This window comes from Merops nubicus, unplaced genomic scaffold (assembly GCF_000691845.1).
Source record: "Merops nubicus isolate BGI_N331 unplaced genomic scaffold, ASM69184v1 scaffold2967, whole genome shotgun sequence".
Taxonomy (NCBI): domain Eukaryota; kingdom Metazoa; phylum Chordata; class Aves; order Coraciiformes; family Meropidae; genus Merops; species Merops nubicus.
The window spans coordinates 8,096-22,507 of NW_008619393.1; the positions used below are offsets into that span (position 1 = coordinate 8,096).

A 14,412-nucleotide genomic window follows, 5' to 3' on the forward strand; every position below is an offset into this window, starting at 1 on the left:
TACAAAGATAATATTTGCTTCTGTAGGACAGAAGATACATTTTAAAGGGTTTTTTTATGCATTCTTCACCTGTGTGGTAGATACATCAAAATAATATAATCTGATGTACAGTGTGCAATGGTAAATTACTTATGACAGGTGCCTTCAGATTCTTTGGCATATCCCCTCAAAAAAAGTCAGAACAATTGGTTCACCCTGTAAAAATGCTCTTGATCCTTCCATGCATTAGTAGCAATTGAACCCTTTAGTAGAACTGGTCTGTATATGTGCAGTATAAGGAAAAGAGCTCTCAGACTGCACACAAGGTGCACTGAGACACGTTATCCACTGAGTTTTCACAGAGTCACAGAACTGGAAGGGACCTTAAAGATCATCTAGTTCTACCCCCCCCGCCATGGACAGGGACACCTTCCACTAGACCAAGTTGTTCAGAGCCCTGTCCAACCTAGTCTTGAGCACATAGTGTTAGGGCATCCACAGCCTCCCTGGGCAACCTGTTCCAGTGATTCACCACCCTCATCGTGATGAGCTTCTTCCTAATTTCTAATCTAAATCTACCCTCTTCCACTTTGAACCCATTACCCCTTGTCTTACCACTATAAGTACTCATAAAAAGTGCCTCCTCAGCTTTCATTTCTTTTTTTGTCTGATCATCATCATTTATTGAGATCATCACAATTGGTTAGTATTAAGATATTTCAATATTTACTAAATAAATGGAGTTTGAATTTTGCACTTAAAGTATCATGTTAAAAAGAACTAATACTGTACCATTCTACACTCTAGCTATCTATCACCTTAAAGCCATGCTAAGTAATATATCTAGATGCATACAGATTTTTAAATGCTTTCTTTATCAATAAATATTGTCTTATCACCTGGAACCTATTAGTTTCTATTTTGTGCCTAGCATAAGTACAACTACTACACAAAAAAATGCAGCTTAAAAGAAAATGCAATTCACTCTTTAGTGACTGAATGCATTCTTTCATTAATGTTTTTCTCCTCCCTTTCTCATATGAAAAATGCTTACATAAAATTCAAATTATGCTGTGAAATAATTTTGTGTATCCTTGAGTGTTGCCAAGATTACTTATGTATTAAAGCAGCCTCCTTCCCAAAGTGCGGACAGCTGGATCCTGCAGAGAAGTCATCATTTTGTGTTAGCCAAGACAACTAGGGAGGTTTTAACATTATCTGTGTTGTGTAGAATGAAGTCATTGTAAGATCAAAGATGCACTGTTAAAAAAAACACACAGGAGGGAGATCGAACCTGAAAGACATTTGTCCAAGCACCTCCCTTCAGTACTTCTAGCATTTTGGCAACAGTTAAAGACAAAATCAGTCAAGATAAGTTGCTATTTTTGCCCCAAAGATGAAACTGCTTGCTGTTTGAATAGAAATAATATATACCAGCAAAATACTAGCAGGAGCAATCTGCAAGCAGTGAGATAATAACCAGATTCCTTGTACAAAAATAATAGTAACTAATCCTAGAGGAAATGGCACTTTTCTACTAATTTCTCTGAACGGATATAGGGTTAGCTACATTTAGACTTTGAAACCCCATGAAATATTTACCAACAAAAAGTTGTTTAAACAAGTTGCATACAAGTGCTCTCAAATTCAGTGAGACCTTACTAAGAGGTAACAAAGACTCAGTGGGACATACAAACAAATGACGGTTTTTCTAGGCAACAACTTATTTATCATCTCCACTACACAATAAAGAAACAGGCAGAAATGGAACATATATTAAATTAATCCAGGGATAAGGATAAACTAGGATACTTCTTGTGGTTATGTTCTTTTCCCAGGAAGCAGGGAACTAATTCAGGAAACCTAGGTTAAAAATCAGCCTCAGGAACTGCTACCTAGCCAATGGAACTTACCTTGAGAACTGACAAAGATATTGCTTTTGGATTGTTTATTAATTCTGATTAAGGTAAGGAGTAGGATTATAACAGTGTTCACTCACTGGAATCTGAGATACCATGTGACATTGACTATACCCTAGCAATACATTCAACTGAATCATGGAAATACCCCAACCTAAATTTTCAACTGAATCTGTTTTCAGCAAATAAACATTAATTGAATACTATGGGACATTACATTTTGGAATCTGAATCCTCTATTTTAAGTGTGTGAACTATAGACTCAGACTTTTACAGAGCCTCTGAAATATCTATGTAGCTAAATGCAGTTGGTGAGATGGCACTGACTACCCAATAAAGGTAAGCTAGATGCTTAGGCAGCAAGAACAAAGATAAGTTGCAAAAAGAGAAGCATCAGCCTTTAAAGTATATATTTAGGTAGTAAGGACCACAGGAACAAAGCACTTTGATATATGTGTTATCCATCTGAATCCCTTCTCAAAAGAAATGTGTAAACACTGTTGATTTGATTGGACTACAGAGGAAAAATGAATCAAAATTATTTGGTCAGTTAAAACTACTCTTATACTCTTATATATAACATATACTTAAAAAATTACGTGGAAAGAACAATCCTGAATGAATGTATTATCATCGAGGTCACCTACTCTCTAAAAATGGCTCTCTACAGTCCATCTGAAGCAGCTCCTTTTACATGAACAAAGCCATGATTCTGGAGATCTTCTTACCTAGCAGACGTTCAGTTTAGTCTTTCATACATAGTTGAGTCACTCAGCAATGAGTGCTGAACGCTAATTGGTAAGAGTTTGGTATTTATGTAGCTAATCATATAATAGCTTTAGGCATGTAAATTTTCCAACTTAATTTTACAAAAAATAAAAATAAATATAATGCATAAATTCTCAATTAAGTTTTTGCACTGTACATTTATTAATATTATCATGATAGATCTAAATTGACCAAAACTAGGAGTCATGGTCCAGGGTACAAAATGCAGCATAGAAAACTGTCCCTGGCCCAAATCCAGGGTCTGATGTATATACAAAAGATAGAAAGAGTTGGGAAGGGGAAACAGTAATGGAACAGTGGGAAGATAAGGCAGGGCAGAGCTGAAAGAGTGGGGGTGGAATGGAGTTAACCTAACAACTACAGTTTTCTCTCCTCCACTTGTTTCTGCAATTCTTCCCAAGGGTTTTCTGCCTCCAGTTTCTCTCCTAAACCTCAGACTTCCTTAGAACTCACGTGACTGAACCTCCTTGCCCCTGCACAGCTATGTGTGACTGTACATAACCATAACATACAGAGTGTAGTTTTTTTTTCTGTCACACATGGCAATTTCAATCATCTTATCTGCCAACAATTTATTCAGCAAAATAGCTGTAAATAAAATAAAATCTAGACTCTGTGTGAATACTGTCATAAATAGTTTGTTTCTCCCCTTCATGCTTTTACTTACCAACTTAAAAGTCAATGTTTTCAAAGCCTTTGGATCATCTACTATCTTCTGTAAGTTAGCAGCAACTGTAAAATAAAGTATGATCAAAATGCGATTTACAGAAAATTGCATTCAACATGATATCAAATCTCATGTTGAATCTCCTACTTAATTATAAACACATACATGTCTGCAAATTACCACTTGAATCATTTAGTCACTCTCTAGCTGTTGGTTGAAAGTCAGAAGGCATTTGGGCTGTCCTAAATCCTGCCTCCTTTCCTTTGCAGTCACTGATACTTTGTGACTCTGAACTCATTCTGGGGAAAAAAATCTGCCTTAAAACCAGATGACAAGAAAAAAAACCCCCAGAACTATTAATATTCAGCTTAGTTCATAAACATTATGTTTATTCCATAAACAATTAACAATCACACAACTACAAATGCAAGGAAAATAGGAGAATCATGCAGCCAAGGATCAGCTGATGACTCATGATTTATATTGTGTTTCTACTACAGCTAGGACCACTGTCCGCACGTGTCTAGGAGAAAGCTAAGCTCACTCCCTTCTGATTCCTGTTTCTCCTGGCTTTATATATATGCTTCTGTCTCCTTTTTGGGCTGGCATTGGTACCTACACAGACTCTTGGTGGCCTGTACAGCTCACTACCAAAAGAAAAAATGAGCAAAAATAAGAGTGTGACACAAAAGGAACCGATCTTCAAAATACTCTCTCAGTAAGCATGATGGAGATTCGTGATCTAACAACCAATAAACAGTTTAACTAGATCTACAGAGCCTGAGCGTCCAGAGAGAAGCTGTATGCCATAACAGGAGTAGCAGGAAGACAAAAATTTACTCTTTAAAAACAGAGGAGAAGGTAGGAAAATAATAAACCCTTTTTCTATCAAAACAACTAAGTTACATTTTTAATAGTTTTATTTTTTACAATATTACTACCATTAGACTTGACAAAAGTAATTGGCTGCTTTCAACTTTGTATGTTTACTAAACCCGCTCCCTAGCTTTGCACAGGTACAGATCCTGAACTTAGATAGAATCCTTGAGAGCTTTTGCTCAAGGCTGAGTTATGAGCACAAGGCATCAGCAGGATGTCAGCATGAGATAGAGACTCCAAACTGGCAGAGCTGTTTAGATAAGACTCCAAAAAGGAAATAAACAGGTATTAAGCAGCATACATTTCTTATTACAGTGAGTAAGCAGGGAAGTACCATAAAGCACAGAAGCAAGAAACCAGATATTCTCCATAAATAATAGACTTCATAAAGTGGAAAGACATACAACAAACACTTGCATGTTGAATGTCCTACTGCTACAAATTCAGGTTCCTAAGGCTCCTACTTTCTCCACCTTCTAACATGTTTATAAAATTTTCACTCCTACTGTGCTTGATCATGTATTATTAACACGTGAGCTTAGTAACACAAACTGGCCTTGCAGGTAAAAGTACAGTAAGGGAATTTAGAGAAGTCAACCATTAAGCCAATCAACCACTATTAAGTGCAAATTACTTTTTTCGGGGCTGTCATTTTCTTTATATCACTGAAATGGCACCAAGGATTGTTCACACACTTGTAACACATTTGACCAAGGATGAAAGGGTATTTGAAACTAACAACAAGCCTTAAAAGCAAGCACAAGGTACTTTTTATAAGTTTTATAGAGAATGCTTTTTGGAAAGAAAAAAAAAATTAACCTTCACAGTTAAATGAACATGCATAATAATAAAGCACTGCCATTTTCAAAGCTTCACTCTTCATAACCTTCTTTATTCTAGTCATAACATTGATATTTATTAATTTTATTTTAATCACACAATTAATTTCCACAATCAGGAAGTCAATTTTATTGCAATACCTCCTACCTGATAAAATACATGTAAATACAGATAATGCTTGTCATGACAATTAATTCTTTGAATCTCATACACAGGCAAAAAGGAGTGTTCACCCTTACAGCTCCTGGAGCCAGGATAAAATAGGTTCAGCTTTTTATGTCATAAAAATCTATAAAATAGGATCATGCACTCAAGAGCATCTCTGGCTTATCCAAATCCCTGTAAAACAAGCCTTTAAAAAGAAGCAATTAAAAAGAAAGAACAAATTCTCCAGATAGTATTAGCTGGCTTCACTTGAAATGGAGATAGTGCTACAAAACCAGATAGCAGATGGGTCCTAAAATCCAAAGGTTTCTTCATCTATTATAAAATCTTACAAAAGGACAGCTTCAAAAGCATGCTCGTCTTCAGGAGGGACAGCCTTCCGTTTCATGTTGAGCAGTTGCAGAGCAGCTTAGGGCAAGTCAGCATGCGGCTCCGCTGTTTTGCCTGAATGCAAAAGCTTCCAGCTGCCCTCAGGCAAAGCGATTATTACTGCACCTACAAACAGCAGCCCATGATCAGAAAGTGTTTTAATGAACTACCATCAAGCAGAAAGCAGCACTGAGGACTTCACAAGTAGCATCAAAGTCTTAAACCTCTAACCTTCCTGCTGATTCTTTCACAGGGAACAAATTAAAATTTTCAAACCAAAAATAGCAAAAGATAAACGACCAATATATGTAAATAGTTACCTTGTTTTTTTGATAATTAAACATCATAACAGAAAGGAGTGATATTTTAGATGGATATCATTCTTCAAGAAAACTGTTTTTCAAAGAATGGTGCTCATTAAAAGGCTACAGGGAAACAGTCTGATTTGTTCACTTGTCTTACTTTTAATATGAACACAAGCCAAAAAAAAATTGCATATAAAATGCTAGAGAAACATCTGAAGAAAGAATGTAAAATATGTTTTATTTTTGCTTTCCTGATGGGCCATAACTAAAGTTGGACATGTTCAATCAAACAGAAGATTAGGAGGATTTCAGAGATTAATGCCAGGTATTTTCAGGCTACACTTGAAAACGGTAAAGAGCCCATAGTATCAGAACACAGGTTTACATAGAAAATGGTTAGACCTGCAGTTTCCTATAAAGAGATCCTTTCAATTTCAATTATCCGCATTCAGCATTTTTCAAGTAAAAGTAGCATTTCACCTGTGACTTTTGGTACTCTGTGTTTTACATTTTCTGCTCTTTGCAGAATGGCAATAACAACGATTTTGCCACAATAATGTCATTAATCCTATTCAATCAAGCCACTACAAATGCAATTACCCCCAAAGGCCTGCTCTTTGTGGAACATCTGAAGTCTTACGGTTTAACCTCAGCCAGCAAGCAAGCACCACACTGCTGCCTGCTCATTCCTCCTCCCACCATGGGACGAGAGGGAGAATTGTGAGAAAAAGGTAAAACCTTGTAGGCTGTGATAAGGACAGTTTAACAGAACAACATAAAGAGAGAAGAAACAACAGTAATAACAATAATACTAATGAAATAATACATAAAATGAGTGATATGCAGTGTGACTGTCCACCACTCTGAACCCCACTCTCCGCAGCTTGCTCAAATCAGACGCCTTTGACCCCGGCCAGTCCTCCCCTTATACAGCAGGCAGGACATTAGTAGGGTATCAAACAACCCATTGGCTGGTTCCCTTGGCTACCCTGGCTGTGGTACGCAGCACTGGGTATGCCCCTCTGCACCTAAACACCTTGAAGATCTGGGCTTAGCTGGTAAATAAAATCTTCTAGGGCCTGATATAGTCAGCTAGGAAAAGCAGCAGTAGCCCATGAACTGCAGGTGTATACTACACCTCCAGTTCAATTCCTTTAGAAACAAAAGCTCACAGCACAGGCAGCAGAAGCCATCCAAACAATTAGAAGTCCTTCCTAGAAGTCAGCCTGCAGTGTCTTCCAATTATTTCTCCAGAAAGTTTGGGCATGCCATCTTAACTACCGTAAAGACATTCTCAAAATTACTGTGGAATACTCTTCCTACTTTAAATGCAATGAAATTAAGCTATCAGTTGCATTATATATAAATGACTTATTACTCTTACGAATATACTTCTAAAAATTGAGGACTATTACTAAATCTACACAGTCTGGACCACTAAGTATGCAGTCACCTGAAAGGCACAGTGAAACTCCTATCAGACACACTCTCACCATGGTAAACAATGTTCTCACTCATGAGCAGTTCCACTACTGTTCTGACACTTGTCAGCTATACTCAGAATTACTGATCACATCAGGTAAGAAAGAAAAACAATTACTTTTAAGTGGAACTGCTATTAGACTTTACTAATTAACACCTCACCCAGTTGGTAAATTTAGGCTGTTTTCATCAAGAAAAATTATTTACTAGGTTGAGACTCATTAATGCTCCTAGTACAGTTCAGGTACAAAGTTTTAATTTGGATTAAAGATGAAAAGTGAACCTGAAGTTTCTAAATGCAGATGAACTGAACTACTCATGAGAACACTAGTGAGGAAAACAACTATTCACACTCACCATCTCTCCCTTCCCCATGCTCCCAACAATTCTACTTCAAGTCAGTGAACTTAATACGATAATGCTCTCCCTTAAGGAAATGGAATTTCACATCAGGAGTTTATAGAGAGGTAGGAATTGTTCTTTCCACTGATACCGACATTATTTGGAGCAGTAGAAAGCATTGTAAAATATGTTTCTGGATTCTACTTTACACTTTATCTTCAAGTACACTACAGTTCCTATTGACAAATCCATTTTTCTCTGAAGTACTCTTAAGTCATGCCTTGGATGTTGCGCTTCTGAAATTCACAGTAGATTAGTCTGCCTGCAAATAGCACTAATTGACAATTTCTAATCCTGTTGGGAATTCACTGTTTCTACAAGGCCTAGATATACTAGACTCCACTTTATTTTGCAGTGTTTTCTCAAGACGCTATGGCCGTGCTCTTATAAAAGTCAGAAGAAGAAACATGAACAAGATAACTGCAGGAAAAAAATTCAGTGGTGATGGAAAATCCTTTGCCAGCAGTAACCTCAAGTAAATAGACTATACTTCAAATAATGTCTTGGAGCAAAAGCCCTCTTCAAATGTTAGAAGCAGTTAGCACAATAGGCTTTTTGCTGTTTACAACAATAAATGAGGTGCTGTTATGCTTTCTTCAGAAGGCTTCTGAAGGACATATAGTCAACCTATGCACCACAAATCATTCCAGGTTCTTTTGCAGGTTTTTCTCGGTGACAAATGGTTGTGCTACTCTGTCAAAATAAGTGTCTGCACTTGGGGAACATGCAATAGGATAAAAGGTCAAACCCAGCACATAAACATACACAATACAGGCTGCTAATTGCACAATAAAAAAATAAAATAAACAAATAAAAAACCAAAACATAACTGCAGTCCTCTAGCCTGCATATATTTGTAGAATATTCTACAAATCACTCTGTTATATGAGAATTTTGGTCAATTGCTTCAGTTATATTTTTTAAATAAGTGATTAATATAAGCCAAGGTTACAGAACAAAAAAGGCCATCTTAAATAAATATAAGAGAATAACTATACTTCAGGCAGTCTCACATACCTGTTTTGTTCCTGTAAATGTGTCAAGACTCTGGCTGGTTATTTAAAATTCTTAGCACAGCATGAAACCTAACCCTAATGGCTTCTGAAGAGGGAAAACTTCTCAAAAAGTTAAAATTAATGAGACAGTAAATAAAGCTATATGAAGTACAGTAGAACTATTTCCATTACAATGCCAACCCAGCCAACTGAGCCAGAACCATCTGGCACAGACACAGACAACAGCAGAATGTAGAGCTTGAGATGGTATTTCAGGGGTGCTCTCAAAAGAATGATTCATCTGCCTTTTATTTCTGAAAAGAATGGATGGAGACCCTCTGACAATATGCTTAGGTTCAACAGTTTGCAAAGCTATTGCATTTTGTAATCCTGAAATTCAGATATGAGGAAAGAGAAAACATTCAGGTACAAAATTACTGTCACAAACCCAAAAAATTTTAAGCTCAAGGAAAATTAAAACTATTTTTAGTATGTGAAATAACTTTTATGTAGTCCAAAACTCAGTCTGTAAGAAATAGCCACCTTCAACAGTTCTCTATTTCATCCAAGGTAGTGCTATTACAGAGGGGCCAAACTCAAAGCCCAAGACATTTATTTGTTTTCCTACTGATTGTTTCAAATATTATATCTTCCCCAACTGTAAGCAGTTATTTTGCCATTTTCATCTAATACATGGAGTTCTACATAATTAACTGCCTTGGGAATCTGCTGATTTGAGGACTAACACTGGATTCTCTTGCATGGGTCTTAGGAAGCAGAATGCCTGAGTGGCAGGGAATAATTTTCAATGGAATTATCATCCCTGAAAATTCAGCTGCTGGTTGGGCTGTCCTCCAAAAGGTTGAATTTATTATCCACACTCTTGAGATGGTTTCACATATTGGAAGATATTTCATACCACATGGTGGTTTTCATGCATTTACAAGTTTCTAACAAAATCAAAACTAAGTTTTCAAACCTGGCTAGTATTGGGTTATAGTATATTATGCACACATCAAAGCAATCGACCCTTTGAGCTTTTGGTAACAATTCCTCCAAATCTCTGACTTTCTTAACTATTATCTAATATTATATAATAGTTCATGAACTGTCTGCATAAAAGATTAAAAGCCTTTTCAAAGAGAGGTCAAAAAGGTCTTTTAAGTGCAGTTCAACTCTATTAGCTCACCAATTCAACATGCTAGTCATAAAATCCCTTTTGTTTCTGTTGCTTGAGAACAGTAGCAAGGGAACTATCAAAGCATTTTGAGATCTGTGACAGCTAACTATCAAGTGTTCATTGCTAGAGGACTGCAAGGAGCTAGACATGATTATTCTAAGAAAGAAATAAAATAGATCAACAGGAAGCCTGGCTTCTCTTCTGAGGAAATTATTGGATGCTTATAAGGCAGAAACATTAAAAACATTTAAAAATTTATTATTTATGAAGAGGTCATCATTAGGAATTTATCAGAGAGATTAAGGCGCACAAATTTGTTGGAACTCTCAAAGAACATTGCTGAATCAGTTAGATATAGATAAAGATTACGAAAACCATCTCCAAATGTGGAAACATTTGATATTTCAATATCCAACGGCTTGATCTGTAGCCTCAAAAATCAGAAAACACAGCTTAAAGAAGATAGCTACAGGACAAAAGAAGGCCAAAGCAGTTGTCCCTTGAAAGGAATGTTGGGAGCCTGAAAAAAGTCTCCTACAGCATCCTTATGACCAGGACTACAATTCCACAGTGTGATTCCCACAGCTTAAAGTAATTACTAAAACCACTTGATCCCTGTGGTTCACATAGGTTCTGAGCCCCAGCGCTGTAAACACGGTAAACCCAGGAATGGAAGCTGTTTCGTGCCTGTATCAACTACCAGGCATGAGGAAGAGCTGTACCAAATAAAATCACCCTCCCTGCCCAAAGAATGGTCCAACATACAGCAACAGTAAAGAAAGAAATACTTCAAATTATGTACAGAATAGACATAGGTGCAGGTTGTGCTACCCCTAGTGAGTACTAAAATCTGTACTGATTTAATTTAGATATTAATTCATCTATTCTATACAGACAACCAAGGTTTAGCCTAGTTCATGTCTTCTAAAGACATTTATGAGGACATTAACTAGTCATTTGGCATCAGGGTATCTTCAAAAAAAAAAAAAAAATAAATCAAATGGGACCAAAGCTTTAACAACTAACCTGTTATGCTATATTATTCAACAGTGAAACTGGCAAAAGAATGGAAGAGATGTTAGGGACATATACCTCTACACTGACATCTACAGACACATAAAGACTGTAAGTAGCCTTGCTCTAACAAGCAATATATAGGATATCATTTTTCTTTTGGTAGCTGATGGAAAAATTCCTACACAAAAGAAGCAGTATATCTTATGAAACAGGAGCACCGTATCAAAATGGAAAATGAATTAAGTTAGTGCTAGAAATCTATGTATTTCAATTTCAGTAACATTATTAAACTCCCAAATTCTCGATTATTTAGTATGGCTATCTGATCCTAAGGTAATGTTTTACATTCTACAATCTGTGAGGGAAAGAAAAAAAAAAAATATTGAAATTTAAATACTTTTATTAATTAAATTACAATACTAATATAACTGGAAAATGGTAAGTTTTCCCAGAAACTTATGAAAAAGTAGCAGGTAGATATTTCAGATTGATTTCCCCTCTCCCCCACCCCAACCATGTGGAGAATACTAAGGCAAACCACTGCAAATTTAAAACAAAGTGTGATAAAAAGGTAAGTAAATATATTTGTATACTTAAATGCTTATCTGTTTCAGACCTTGATTCTGCATGTCTCATGGGTAGATTATCCAGGAAGACGAGGGGAGGAGTATATGCAGATTTCACAATTTCCCCTTCATTTTGAAAAAAGTATTTTGATGATTCTCAGCATTCTAAGCCTCAGTCTAGTCTCAAATGAACATTTAAAATAAAAATTTATACCTGCTGCCCCACATTGCTAGTAGGGATATTTAACAAGCCTGAGATATTACAGTAAATTTTACTCATAAATTCTCTGTACAAAAGAATGAGTCAGAGTGCAAGGCTGACAAAATCGTTTGCTAGTGGCTGAATGCAGAAACCAAGTGCTAGCTTTGAAAGGTTTTTGACAGCAGTTTTATAGTCATCAACATATTGAAGACAACTTTAACAAATAGCCTTCATCATACTGGATTAGAGTCAAAATGTAGGTCTATGCAGGTCACATTATTCTATGCATATTATTACTTGGTAATCTCTCCTCATCAGATCTTCACAACTCCTGTCCCGAGTTCTGCTATGAATTATAGACATTGTTCTGACAAAACTATTAAGAAGATGAAATACCAGCTGGGCTACTTCAATACCTTATATCTGAAACTTGAATCAAGGAAAATATATTTAGAAAACACTCCCTGATATGCAGGTGTTAGGTTGTGAAATAGACTACCTCTAGTATTGAAGAACCTCAATAAATCCTTATTTTGACATACCAACCACTTGCAGAGAAGTGAATGCCAAAGAAACAAATAATGGCAACTAAATTACCATTGAGAAGACAAACATTACTTACATTGCTGTCTTTACAATTTCTGATTTAAATTTATAGTTGTCTTTTTTTTTCCTCCAGCTGCAAAGCAAAGACCCCAAAACTATATTTCAGTTCTGTAAGGGCAGGGAACACACTTCAGGCCTAAGAGTTTATCATTTACTGTATCAGGCTAAACCCAAACCAATCCCACTAATACGCAGATTTATTTATCCCTCACTACACAGTTAAGAAGGAACTGGTGGACCGCATGCTGAAAAAAAATGACCTTTCTCTGAAGGCAACTGCCAATTTCTCCTTTTTTTTTTTTTTCTTAAACTAAAAATTATTATTTACTTCATCATGGCCTCTGGAAAAGCACATTTACTATGACACATGAATGCACATCTATGCGTAGAAAATAATTTGTACACATGGAGACTTTCTTACATCATGTATTTTTAGTTCTGCCACAACCACCATTACAGCAGCAGAGATTATTCAGCTAAAACTATTATTTTCACTTTGAACCTCTACGTTTCCACCACAGTGAAAATTCAGCAGTATGGGAATGTGCACAAAACCTGATGGTTCTACACAATACACTTTCTCAAGTGCACCTTTTACATACAATGCATATATAGCTAAAATAACTTTGAAGGCACAATTAGATGCAAAGCTTGATTACCTGTGGGTATACCTCAAGCTTTCAGAACTCCTGCAGTCTAGCCATTATGAGTCATCCTTCAATGCACTAGATCTAAATGAGCCAGATGTGTTGAAATATTTAAGTCGTTAGTAAAACCCTAGAGATTTTAGGGATATTCTCCTACCTGTAAAGCTTGTGCATATCTTGCTAAAGAGATACAAAGTTTTGTGCACATGCTGAAGGCACAAGAGTTTCTACAAAACGCTTTAAAATACAGTCAGGTTTTCATTAAATCTATAAGTTTTGTTTCTGGATAATACATTAAAATGTAAACACAGGGTAGTCTATAATTGGAAATTAATTGTTACAGTCTATAAATGCGTTTTTTTATTAGAAAGTTTATGGGTACATTGAGCTTTGGAACACATAAGAACATGATTCACCTAACTAAAAATTGAGTTATTTTACTCAGTTTGAACCAAAAGAAAAAACAGACACAAGAAATTCCCTAAAATATTACAAAAATCAGTTATTCTGAAAACATTTTTGGTTAAATGACAAACCTATGCTGCCTTCAAATGGTAGTGCTATCCAAGTCAGCTACCCATAGCAACATTACTGTTCTTGGAGGACACAAATTACTGCAATGTGTTTTCTACTCTTACAGCACTATCCCGTTTTCTAATTGAAGTAAGATGATAAGCCAGAATTAGTTGAACAAAAGGCATCACTTCAGTATCAAAGACGATTAATCTAACAAGACAAAGTAAACTAGGTATAAGCAAATGCAAAGCAAGACCAAGGGAAGCAAACGGATATTCACTATGTAACTGTGGCTTTTCTGTGAATGGGATTAGCAGTACCACTATGAGTTAAAATGCTGTTACAGACAGTATACTAAAACTGGACTTCTGCTTTTCACCTTTCCATTTTAGTATGAAAGTACCTTCAGCAGCAGTAATGACACTGTAAGATGGTCAGCTGCTGTTTCAACTTCAAATGCTTTAATACTGTGATTAATTTGGAACCATACTTGCTACTTACTGTTTAACATTCCTTGTAATAATGTCATTCTAGACTTGACCAAATATATGTTCTCTGCACTCAGGACCAAACAACATATCCACAGTCATAATTTTTTTTTTTTTTTTTTTAATTCTATGTATCTACTTAAGTCCTGTCTACTTACCACAGTAACTTCACTAAATAAAAAGGCTACTCCCTAGCCTTTTTTTTGGAGACCCCTCCAAATCCAACAATGACAAAACCTTCAGTCAAACCATTATGACATCTATTGTATTCACTCGTCAAAGAACACACTCAAGATGTTGATGAAAAAGCTTGCTACTTCCAAAATATGATCTCATTTCAAAATATGATCTCCTGGGTTTTCAGCTGGTTCTTCTAAGCACATTAGGCATTTCAGCAGG

At 36.1% G+C, this 14,412-nt stretch overlaps 1 protein-coding gene across 1 annotated transcript in view; it reads right to left on the reverse strand.

Moving 5' to 3' along the window:
* The window catches only part of LOC103776254 (STE20/SPS1-related proline-alanine-rich protein kinase-like), a 41,507-nt gene that overhangs the window by 1,436 nt on the left and 25,659 nt on the right, over positions 1-14,412 (reverse strand). Inside the window, exon 6 of the mRNA XM_008943753.1 lies at positions 3,355-3,419. Within this exon, the coding sequence (XP_008942001.1) occupies positions 3,355-3,419 (65 nt within the window). The remainder of the gene's footprint in view (positions 1-3,354; positions 3,420-14,412) is intronic.